The 13,073-nt window shown below is 33.4% G+C and overlaps 1 protein-coding gene across 1 annotated transcript in view; it reads right to left on the bottom strand.

Moving 5' to 3' along the window:
- The window catches only part of LOC106466759 (frequenin-1-like), a 65,016-nt gene extending 53,285 nt beyond the window's left edge, over positions 1-11,731 (bottom strand). Inside the window, exon 1 of the mRNA XM_013927058.2 lies at positions 11,549-11,731. Coding sequence (XP_013782512.1) covers positions 11,549-11,612 — 64 coding nt within the window. The 5' untranslated portion in view covers positions 11,613-11,731. The remainder of the gene's footprint in view (positions 1-11,548) is intronic.
- Between the last annotated feature and the right edge of the window lie 1,342 nt (positions 11,732-13,073).

Here is a 13,073-nt window from a genome sequence, read left to right as displayed (position 1 = left end):
CATGTTTGGTGTGACGGGGATTCGAACCCGCGACCCTCAGATTGCTAGTCGAGCGCCCTAACCACCTGGCCATGCAGGGCCCCAATAACCTTTAGATTCGATCCTTTTGTGACAACATTGTAAAGGGATCGGATAAATGAAGTGCCCTTTTAACAATAAATGAACAGAGACTTCGGATGGTTTTTCATTTTTCTTTCCAAACTTTTCACAATGAATAAAACTGAAGAGGATATTAACAATTTTTTATTAAACGTAAAATGCAAAAAAAATTTAATCAAAAGTGTACAGTTTTCAAAAATCTGCCGATAAACGAAGAAGTGAAAATCGTAACACGTGCTGACATTGTCCAAAATAGGTTTACGTATTCGGCACAAGTCAGTCTTGTAACACAATGAATATTTCGAGCATTGGTAATTATTTACGATTTTCTTCTCTTGAAACATTCAGTATTTGACATTTTTGAGCGATATCTGGAAGTTTGTACCATCTTATAAACTAAATTATCTATAATTTGTAACAGGGGATCCTTTTTAATAATTACCTTATAGTTTTAATAACGTGAAACTTAAGATTAAAGGCAATATCAAAGTAATTAGAAGCTGTTGGAAATATGAACAATCGCAACAATAATTGTCCAAATACATGAAAGGTATCGTATTTTCAATATTTGTTTTTATTTTTAAAATCTGATAACAAATAACACTACTTAACACAAAGCCCAAGTCGTCAGATACTATAAGTATAGTAACTGATTGTTAATTAAAGCAATCTTAATTTGGTAATTATTAAACATCTAAAACAACAGGGTAATACAGAAGACCAAGAAATAGTCTGTAGTTACGAAACAGAAATGTCACAATATCGACAAGATTGTTTTTGTATTCCTTTCGCACTTTCAGTATATTACAGGTGTTTAGTACGTTATATTAAAACCATTTGGCATATGCAAATCAACAAATCACGTGACAGCCACAGCCGACATAAAGTCGAGGTCGAACAACATGTATCAAAACTACATTTTGGCATTGATGTTCATTTCTAGTTTGGTACAGCCGAATATTTATCTTTTTGAAGACGGACGGGTATGTAACAGCCCGTTCCAATGAAAAATATTCTAACACTCAGATCAAACAGATCGGGTATTTAGAAGTTTCAAGACGAGGATATCTCTTGTACTTAATGACATTGAAAACAAAAGAATAGGGACAAGGTCAACTAGAAAGAGACTTGCAACAACTCCTATCCAAGCCGTGGTAAGCACAGTGCGGTGTCTTGTACGAGATGAGAATCCACGAACATAAAAGTCAGTGGCAAAAACCATCCACGTTTCTCAGGAAACAACATAAACAAGAAAGACCTTCATCACATGTCACGTGTACACAAATTGCTTACATTACCCTTTTAACCCACGCATACCTCAAGCAGCTGGAGAATGAAATTGGGTATTCATACTTTTTCATATGAACATTTTCCGGCCAAGTCGTCTTTGGGATTCTATGTAATAGGAATTTTAAAACGGACGATGTGAAACTGTCGTCCTCGTATAATAGATGGATTATGGAAACATGCAGGGAGGAGAAATGTACTTTATACGTGGCAGCCTTACGATGGAGCCTTTGACAGTGAAAACTACTCTGTAAGACTATTTACAAAACGAATAGTCGTCACATAAAACACGATACGGACTGCGATGACATGTTGACGCTCGAAAAGCGTTTTAATATAACCCAATCAACCTCTGTAGAAGCCACACTTCATGAAAGACATCACAGCTTAGTAGGAATATCGCTTCAAAATTAGGGACGACTAACGCAGATAACGCTGAAGTAGCACTGCGCGAAAATTCAACAAACGCCAAACTATACGAGGGCTATCTGCGCTACCCGTCCCTAATTTAGCAGTGAAAGACTAGAGGGAAGGCAGGTAGTCATCACTACCTACCGCCAACTCTTGGGCTATTCTTCTACCAACGATTAGTCACATTATAACACCCCCCTCGGCTGAAAGAGCGAGCACGTTTGGTGGGACGGGGATTCGAACCCGTGACCCGCAAATTGCGAGTCGAACACCCTAACCACCTGGCCATGCCAGGCCAAATTTAACAAACAAAAACAAATTTGTTTCTTATAGTAGGTAGCCTTTGTATATTTGGGCATTCTCTGCTCGAAAAAATGGGAGATTATCGTTAGGGTTAACGATTGTTTGGAAATACTGAAAGTTTTAGTTGTAACGACTATTACTTACAGGTGGACGTAGGATGAGCTTATTTCATTAACTTATAATATGTGTAATAAAATGTTATGCTAAGAATTATTGTGTCAGATCCCACGCTTTCATAAGTTATAATATGATGATTCAACTTTCTTTACGAGGTACTCAACATATGAAGGCCGGGTGTGGTACAGTGGCTATCTGGTCCGGATTGTGGATCCGATGATTCATGGTTTGCAACCCGTTATCGCAAAAGTGCACTCCGTGATTTGGAGCCATGAATGGGCTATAGTAGTGACGATTGAATCCCAGTATTCGATCATGCACAGGAGTTTGGAGGTGTATGTATGTTGTTGACTAGCTACCTTCACTTGTCTATCAGTTCAAAATCATGTATGAGGTGTATGTATGTTGTTGACTAGCTACCTTCACTTGTCTATCAGTTCAAAATCATGTATGGTTATGCGCAGGTAACTCTACTTTAATTCTGAAACAAGCAAACATTTAACATACAAACTACAAAGTACCATCTGGTCCTTCCAGACTATCTTTAATAAAAGTAAAAGCTTAAACTAACCCTTTATTATTCAAGAAAAAAAATCGACTCTCCCTCAAGCTCCGGTAAAGTGTCTATCCGCACTACTGCTGACGGAAAATCATTCCATAATAATCCTATTGGAAAATAAGGCTACCTTAACTGGAATTTAGCCAGTCTTTTCCAATTTTCCAAATCTTAAATTTGTATCCTCTCGTCCTGTTGTCTTCAGATTACAGCATAAAGAAATCAGGGGCCTTTGTCCTATCGATCTCATGGACAATCTTGTACACTTCAATGTCATTCTTGTCTCATGTAGACGAAAATAAGTTAGCTGACAAACACCAAAGTTTATTCATAATAACTAAAGATAATTAAAAAGCTGCTTGCTACGAAAATATGAAGTCCTTTAATGATGACAAAAAGTACAGTGCTGATGGGATGATTGAGTTCATAAACACGCTGTAAACAAAATTCTGCCATTAAGGGCCGGCCTGTCGTGCAAATACAAGAGATTTTATTTTTAACTCCATATTATGATTTTTATGCACCTTTAATTCATATTTAAACTGAATATTTAAGAGTAAAATTACTTTTTGCTTACAGTTATGGATAGAACTTTGGTTTACTGTAGACATGAAAGTGGTTATTTTCTATCTTTACTAACAGACGCTTGAATAATCTGTAGTTGGTGAACTACAGTGACGTCTGGAAGTAATAAGAGCATAAACAAGAAAAAAATGAAGGCTATTGGGTAATTTCAAGATTGTAACGTTGATACACTGTTAATCTTGTTCTTAAGTAACGACCTTCCAAGATGACGCTTGCAGATTAAAATGTATCATCGTAAAATTTATTATGATATAAATGTAATTGGAGATTTAGTAATATTACTTTATAGCTGTTACGCCACTATTTATGATCGTACTATAATTTCTAATCAATACCCTTTCCCGTACTTGTTCCCTTCCCTCCCCGAGTGTATTATATTGGCCGTAGTGTTACCAGAAGGTTGTGCAATCTGATATTGCTATGAAAATTGACAGAAACATTCAGTACAGCTGGATCTTTTACGTAGGTCATTGTATTTTTAGCGTTCTTCTAATTGGAAGTATGTATACGTGTATCCTCCCTTGTAACGAATACATATAATATCCGTGATAATTCTAAGATTTGAAGAGCTCCGAGCAAATGTTCATGGTAACATGATGATTTTTATTTAACGATTTATATATATTTAAAGTAGTTTTATGCTGGTATGAATTTTGTTATTTTATTTTTATGCAGTGAATATATATATATATATATATATACATTGAAATATGTAAATTTATAGAAAGAATTCCATTACATTCTACTGGCCTTGCAGGTATAAGCTTAAACGGCTACAAACTGAAAAGTTGTTTCAACTCTCTTTTGATGAGACGTTTCAGAAGGGCAAAAATAATCTACACAAGATTTAATATAACCCAAGGCGATTCTATTATACGTTAAATGCATTATCCAACACAATTTGCTTTGTATATTAAACTACTTTTTGTAATAGTTATGACATAGATGAAGGAATGGTCAATAAATTACTTAAATTTACTGATGATATTAAGGTATTGGGTGTTGAAGAGAATGCTGTTGATTTAGATCATTGACTGAGTTGGGTAAATAAATAGCAGGGTTATAATTGTAATAAGTGCAAGATAATGCATGTGGGTTAACATAATATGAATTATAAGTATAATTTAGATGACGATCACCTTAATAGTGTCATGAAAGAAAGGGTTGGCCCATCTTTCAAGTCATTCAAGCAGTGTACTGTTGCTAGTAGTAGGTCAAATAAGGTTTTATGTTGTGTCTACAGAAATATTGAATACAAGTCTAAAGAGGTTATAATTTCATTGTATAAGTCATTAGTTAGGCCACATTTAGAGTATTGTGTTCAGTCTTGGACTCCTCACCGTAGAAAGGACATTGAATTGTTGGAAAGGGTTCAGAGGAGGGTTACTAGAATGATACCTGGGATGCAAGAGTTGTCATATGAGGAGAGATAAATTTAGAGGGGATCTGATTGAGGTGTTTAAGATTGTAAAGGGAATTGATAGCATTGATGCATCATCCTTTTTCATATTTAACGGCGAGAATAGTAGGTGGTTGGCCTGTACATTTTCGGTTACAAACATTAAAGGATGTTGCTAGTCAAAGTAGCCAAGTCCTGATTTTAATAATTAAAACGTTTCGACCCGGAGTATCGAGTCACCTTCATTAAACATTAATCTTATTGAATAATAAACCGTTGAAAATTAAGTCGACTTTCTTAATAGTAGAAATGATCGACTTTCGACATTATTAACGCCTTTAAAATGTGTCCATCATAATTACTTACATGGAAACTATATTATATATATAGTATACAGCAACCTTGTGAAAATAGAATACGTTAAGAAACTTTTGTATAAAAGAAGTACAGTATCGCACATTTTCTTTTTCGCTGACAGAAAAAAAAATAAAACATTGAACTAATTACTTGTTGACATTTTTAAAATAAGTATTATATGATAATGCCAAGAAACAGAAGCAGAAGAAAAAATATTCTAAAATCAAGTAACGTTTGTGAAAGTAAATATTTAGATTAAAGACAATTAAATTTTAATACTAGTAGTGATGCAATGAAAAGGGGATGATTTACCATTATTAGATAGACTGTTATTCGTGCAAAACTTCACAAAACTGTGTGTTCTAGCCGTTCCTAAATTTTAAAATAATAGATTACAGGAGAGAGAGCTGTTTAACAGAACCCACCGCCAACTCTTGGTCTAGTTTACTCAAATAATGACATTTAAAACGTCAATCATATGACGCACCCACGACCCCAAAGTGCTGAACGTGATTATGCGAACTATGGACCCTTAGATCCAAAGTCAAGATACCTAGTACCGGAACTAGATGGATGGATATAAGCTAGATGGATACTATATAGTATTTTAGAAAGCCAGATGGATACATATATAGCACTTTAGAAAGCTAGATGGATACCTATATAGTATTTTAGAAAGCCGGATTGATACTGTATACTATTTTAGAAAACCAGACAGATACATATATAGCACTTTAGAAAGCGAGATGGATATTTATATAGTATTTTAGAAAGCTAGATGGATACATATATAGTATTTTAGAAAGGTATATATGTATCCATCTAGCAGCTTTCTAAAATACTTTCTAAAATACTATATATGTATCCATCTCTTTAACAAGAAATCCCCTCAACATAGACAACATACTTTCATCCTCCCAATTTTGTCGCCTCCCCCCAGTGGAACAGAGTTATGTCTGCGGACTTACAACGCTAGAAACCGGGTGTCGATACCCGTGGTGAGCAGAGCACAGATAGCCTATTGTGTAGCTTTGTGCTTAATTACAAATAAACAAATTTGTAGATATGCTCTCTTAATTAAAGTATTTTTACTAAACGTTTTGTTTTTCCTCATTGCAAATCAGCTTTCTTATTGTCCAAACAAACATGTTTACCAAGTAAAACCCAATAACCAGACATCTACGGACACTTACTTAGACTTTAAAATCGTCCTATAGATGTAAAGTCTTTCTTTACTTATTTCTTTGATTAATAATCAATTATTTTTTATCAATCAATTATATTTTCGATTGTTTTTCTGTCTTGACTCATTTCATATTTTAAATATATAGTTGTTTTTTTTGTTTGTTTTTTTTACATTTTATGCAGTTAAAATACATATATTTTAAAACTTGTGCTTCATTATTCCAAATAATCTCTTGTCAGTTTATTTAACTTTTTTTAACATTGTTGTTTGGAGAATATGTATGCAGTGAAGTTAAATTCCGTTTGATTTTTTTCGTATTTGTTACTTAATAAAATATGATACGATGTAATAGTGTATAGTATTTACCTCATCTTTTTTCAGTACTGTACATTTCTGCATTTTTACCCCAGTTGTTTTAAATTATGCTTGCTAAGCCTTTAAACCTACTTTACTTATATGGCATTTAATTGCTATGATCACCGTGTTAAATGGTTCTTTGGTTACATTGTTACATTTAATACCGTGTTTATGTATATTTACTTTAAAAAATACGTCTTGCTCTTTGATTGTGCTATATGTGTATGTATTTTTATTTCCTTGTTTCTATTTTCCTGGTATCTTCTTTTACAATTTTCATATTTGTTACTTCGCTGTCTGTTTGTTATAAAGTTTTTTAAAGCTTTAGCAAAATTCAGTGTTACTATTTTAGCTTCTCTCTGTTCTGTTGTATTTCTATTTTTTGTTTGTTTAATACTCTGAAAATCTTTATTTATTTTACTATTATCTTGTTCCCTATTAATCTACAGCATTATTGATTTATATGTCGACAAATCTTTCAACTGTTGCCTGTCTTATGATGAGTTACTTTTCTGCTTGTATATTAAAATATCACTTTTTTAGTAATTGTTTAATTTATGTGCGTTTAACTCTTCGTTTAGTTACATTTTTGCGTTTTTATTATATTGTTTGCATTTTACAACTAATGAACTTATTTGTGCTTCGTTTATTATATCGTTTGCATATTACAACTAATGATCTTCTTTTGTGCTTCGTTTATTATATTGTTTGGATGTTATAACTAATGAACTTCTTTGTGCTTCATTTCTTAATTATAATCATTCAGTTTCCTTTTAAGTCACAATTTTTGCGTTTAACATAATTAGTTTTTTTATTTGCTAACAATAAGTATGAAGCCTAGTTGTCATCCGACTGGCCTTCATGTTTAATTTTGCTATCTTAAACAACTTGTCTGGAAAATAAAACTATAAACTAATAAATCAGGAGACTAACTTAGCAGAATCAACTCTTCAAATCCTATAGAAATATAGGCTCGCTGTGGTGAGAAAAATACTAGTAAAAACGCCAAAGATATGGTTCCTTTTATTCACAAGAACTTATAAGTGAAAGTAAAGAAGGTTGTATAACGATGGGTCAACCCCATTATTACTGCTATTTCCGGTGCCGACGAAGCCTTTTACGTAATGCCCTGGTTCAACTAGAATATGTCAGACACAGTAATGATTGATAACCTACTTCTTTATGAAATAACTGGAGCGTCAACTGTTTCGTTGTGAACCAGATAAGTTGGTTCATAATTTCTATCAATTTCATTTAAGTCAGTACAAATCATAACTGAGTTAAAGATCTATTAACACCACATTATTTATCTATTTTAACACCAAAACGTTAATTTGTTAATAAAATATTCATTTGTTTTGTTTTTTAAAGCCCCCCAGTGGCACAGCGATATGTCTGCAGACTTACAACGCTAGAAATCGGGTTTCGATACCCGTGGTGGGCAGAGCACAGATGGCCCTTTGTGTAGCTTTGTGCTTAACAACAACACCTGTTTTTTAACTACCTATTGTTAATTTCGCTTTTTCTTTTTTGCTCTGTTGTTTGCTCAAATGTTTGAGTACTTTCTTATATATATAATATTTGTAGTTATTTAATTTTGTGTTAGCTACTTTTTGCCAGTCGGATTATCTAGTATTGTCTGTTACGATAAGAAAACATCAATACTTTATTAGGAGGTAAATATACTTTCAAAATATTTGTATTGGGCCGGGTATGGCCTGGTGGTTATCGTACCTGGACTGTGATTGCGGGGGTTGTTAGTTACGTGAAATTTCGAAACAAATAGACACTGATAATTCAAGCTTCGCAGGGTTTGTTTGTAATTGAGCACAAAGCTACACAATGGGCTATCTGTGCTCTGCCCACCACGGGTATCAAAACCCGGATTCTAGCGTTGTAAGTCCGCAGATATACCGTTGTGCCACTGGAGGGCGCTTCGTAGTGAGAATTTAATTGACTGTTTGCAGCGGTGGCACAGCGATATCTCTGCGGACTTACAACGCTAGAAATTGAGTTTCGATACCCGTGGTGGACACAGCATAAATAACCTATTGTGTAGCTTTGTGCTAAACTACAAATAAACAAACAAATTATTAAAAAATATAAACATTAAATTTGCTTAAGTGATTAAAGTACATGTACCATTTATGAGTTATATAATACGGTTTTAATGGTGCGAAAACGCCAGTTACTCCTCTAACTGTGTGATATTAAAAGAATTATCATTCTTAAAACAGCTAAACACAATTTTATAAGTCCAGCAGTGTTCTATGGCATTTTCAATGTTTGTTTATGAACGGTTGAAACGTTGTGTATTTCGTTTTGTCAAGATTTTAAACAATCAACTTGAAAAATATTTAGTATTAAGATACAAATAGAAAAAAAACTATGTCAACATTTGCCAAATGCTCTTTTTTTTTTATATATTCCATACTTAGAGAGGAGTGAATGGCGGGTGCGATTTCACCTCCTGATTATTCTCACATACGTTAACACGTTTAAAAGGTGTAAAATCAGACTCAGATACCATCAAAATGCACCATTTTAATGAAAATCTTTAAAATATTGCCGAGAGGGCATGCCAGGGGGGCTCTCAACCTGGCTTCGCAACTCATTTTAATTTTATCGAACAGTAAAACCCCTTTTATGAATTTCTACCAACACTGCTGATATAAAACGAGGGTGGCCAGATGTTCTAATTCTTGGAATGTTTTCCCAGTGTACTGATAAACACTTTTTGAGCCACTAAATGTTTCGGTTTTAATTTTTCTCAGTAACCAGTCACGTTTTTGTACTTCTGTTCAGTACAATGAGCCTCTGACAATCTTGCTCAACAGATAAGATTTCTGCAAAGCGCTGATTCGGCATAGCCTTTACTGCTTCCTCTGAAGGCGGGCTGCAGCAGACGATATGATATCACTGTTACATATATATATCACTGAGTATATGATTTTCAGCCGCCAAAACAAAGTGAGGCAATTGAATGTAAATAACAGGTGATCTTCACAATCGATGTCCCATTTCCAAGTCGTGAAGCATTTGTTTAAAGTAACTCAAAGGTGAACATAAATTATTGTTGCTCAGTATTTTGACAATCTTATGGCCAACAATAACTTACTCGAAAAAAACTCAATCGTCTGTAACAGTAATAATGTAAGTAAATAAATAAATATATTATTCTCCCGTGATTATATTTATTATTTGCATAGGTGATTATTTAAAATTTTTCCTAAAACGACGGGAGTGGGTTAGTTTTAAGGCCTGAAAATCTGAGTGTGTCCCTATTTTATGATTTGAAAATCTGGTCGCCCTATATAGAATTCAAATTGGTTTTGACCTAATTTATGAAATGTTGATGTGTTCAAACTACGTAGAACAGCTATATGTGCAAAACGATCCATATTTAATTAGGTTTTGATTGTGTTACACGACTAATAATATTCAGTAGTAATTCCCTCAATTTGTTATAAGTAGAGAAAGATTATAATTTCAGAAAAATGTGTTGTTTAAACCACCGAGATTTTGTATAGCTTTAAGTAACATTTTGCACTCAGTGCAACCTATTCAGCTGATTTTGGTTAAGTAAACTGCAGAAGTAAGTTGGATAAACAGTTTTTTTGTTCGCCTCAAGAACGAACCCCGAATTCTAGCGTTATAAGCACTCCAGCTTACCACTAAACAGGGTTGCTAATAGCGCTTAAATTTACGGACAGTCAGTAACAAATATGGATATATATATATATTTTATATTATCTCTAAATCCGTAATGAGCAAACGGTGTTTTACTTAATGATTTCATTATAAATATAGTAACAGTATATCGGTAAAAATAAATTATAAGATTTAGCAACCCTCCGCTGAACCACTGAAACACGAATCAGACAAATATTGTCAGATAAATTAAACATACATTTTAATCAAAAAATAATCCATTACATTATCATAAATTGTCAGCAAAAAACCAAAGAGAAGTGATGCGAAGAGACATCACCAAGCTAAACCCAACAAACTATCACAAAAAGTAAGCGCAAACACCAACTACAAGAAAAGGCATAGGTTTCTATCAACAGTTAAGTTTGGTAGCAAGGCAAACCAATTTAAGATTAATTTATAGTAAAAATTCTAAATTTTGTTCTCAATTTCTTATGTTAGAACAGTTTGTTTCAACAATTATCTGGATATGTAAACATAATTGCTTATGTGAATATATATATATATATATATATACAAATGAATAAAATTTTCTATCATTTTTGTTGCCACTTAAATGGTAACTGTTGAAAGGACAATGTTCCATGTTACGGCGGAATTTGACATTTTGACTTTATAAGTAGAAATATATATAAAATCGAAGATTTTATTTGGATATCTCAGAATCTCAACAAACAAAATTCAATACAAACAACTATAAGTATCAGACAGTCACATTTAATACTTAGTGTTTCTTTATTGTTATTTATGAACACGATGGCGAAATAAAATGGAGAACACAAAATGTTGTACGGCGTATCATGAAGTGTTAAACTATAAATCAGTAGGGCTATCCTCTAAAATAAAGATGGAGCTTCTCAAGTAATCAGTGTTTACTCAGTAATTAAATGTTTACATTACAGGGCGTTTTACTGTTGTTGTTTTTTCCTTGCGGATTCAAATATTTCCTTTTAAGAATTCTGCATTAAGATTGCCATGCGTTACGAGTTCTGCAAGCTTAAAAAAAAAAGAACCTAGAAACATCATAAGTTACCATAACAAAAATACAAGTAAATCTAACTTCAGATCAGCTTTTACATTATGCACAGAAGAAAGAAAATAGTTTCCCTAAAGCCAAATATTAAGCTTACCTTAACCATTTTTATTCATGTAAAAATACAGCAAAACTGCATTTACTTACAGTACGTTTCTTCCACAAGTTTTGATACAACTTCATTCTTCAGTTTACTGTTTTTCTTTCCCATGAAAGCCGGTTATTAATCAGCAGTTCGCTAGAATCACCAACTGTATGGCGCGAAGTGTTGCCGTCAACTCTCGTCCTCAGCTTTCCTTCGATTATAATCGAACTAAACTGCCCCAATTCTTTGCTTCCTTTGACGTTCAACAGCAAACGGAAAGGAGATGACAACGCTAGTGACGTACAAATTTTGAATGAATGAGATGCTTATCGCTACGTTAATGGGTAACTCGGACTTCACAGGAAATTAGTGTTTCTTTTACCAAACACCAACCTGTCCGTATTTTTGTTTGAAAAAGTACTATATAAATATCTGTTGTAGATTTTTAAAACCCTCAAACATGATTAACTTTTTTTAAGTAACTTCATTTTAGTGGAGCTGTTGCTAGTTATATTGACATAGAGACTAAGGGAGAGACATGACCCATATGTTTATTGAACAAAAATATATGTCTGTACTTACTTAAATACTTTAATCGACTCTACGGATAAAGAAGAATGTCTACTACATACCTAACTAAATAAAGAAAAGCCCCCCAATGGCACAGCGGTATGTCAGCGGACTTACAACGCTAGAATCCGGGTTTCTGGTGGGCAGAGCACAGATAGCCCATTGTGTAGCCTTGTGCTTAATTACAAACAAACAAATAGAGAAAAGTATATACAACACATGCCTATTAATAACGTAATCACTGGATATTGTTACACCCTAGTGTAACACCCATCTCTCGTATATATATGTAATGGAAGTCACGTGATTGATAATTTTTCAAATGTCTATTCGTTTGTTTTTTATTTGTTGTTAAAATAATTAAAGAAAAGTTCTCATTGTGTTTATAAAACATTTGTGTGTTTGTAGTTCAACACAAAACTACACACTGGACTATCTATGCTCTGCCTACCACTGGTATCGAAACCCAGTTTCTAGCTTTGTAAATCTACATACATACCGCTGTGCCAGGAGGAAGCTTATAAAACATACATTATAATGTTTAAAAACAAATTACACTATCAAATAATCAACTAATTAGCCCTTAATGTAGATTTATTTTAAAAAAACAAGGTCATTGCGCATTTAACATGTAACTTAGATTTATTGAGAACCAAGATCATGGCGCATTTTACATTTAATGTAGATTTATTGAAAACCAAGATCATAGCGCATTTAGTATTTAATTTAGATTTCTTAGGAATCAAGATCATGGCGCATTTAACCTTTAATGTATATTTATTAAAAACCAAGATCATAACGCATTTAATATTTAATTTAGATTTCTTAAGAACCAAGATCATGGCGCATCTTAATTGAAGTTAACTCTTATTCATTTAGCGAACTATTTTTATACACGGGATTTCAGGGTTGCGTGATCATAGCACAATAAAGTAAAAACTCTGACATAATTAAGCCTTGTGTCAACTCAAAGATCATAAAAGGAGATACGACAGGTATCGTAGTTACACTCATCAA

This window comes from Limulus polyphemus, unplaced genomic scaffold (genome assembly GCF_000517525.1).
Source record: "Limulus polyphemus unplaced genomic scaffold, Limulus_polyphemus-2.1.2 Scaffold2375, whole genome shotgun sequence".
Taxonomy (NCBI): Eukaryota; Metazoa; Arthropoda; class Merostomata; order Xiphosura; family Limulidae; genus Limulus; species Limulus polyphemus.
Note: the sequence above shows the minus strand (reverse complement) of the source record. Positions and strands in the feature narration are given on the sequence as shown.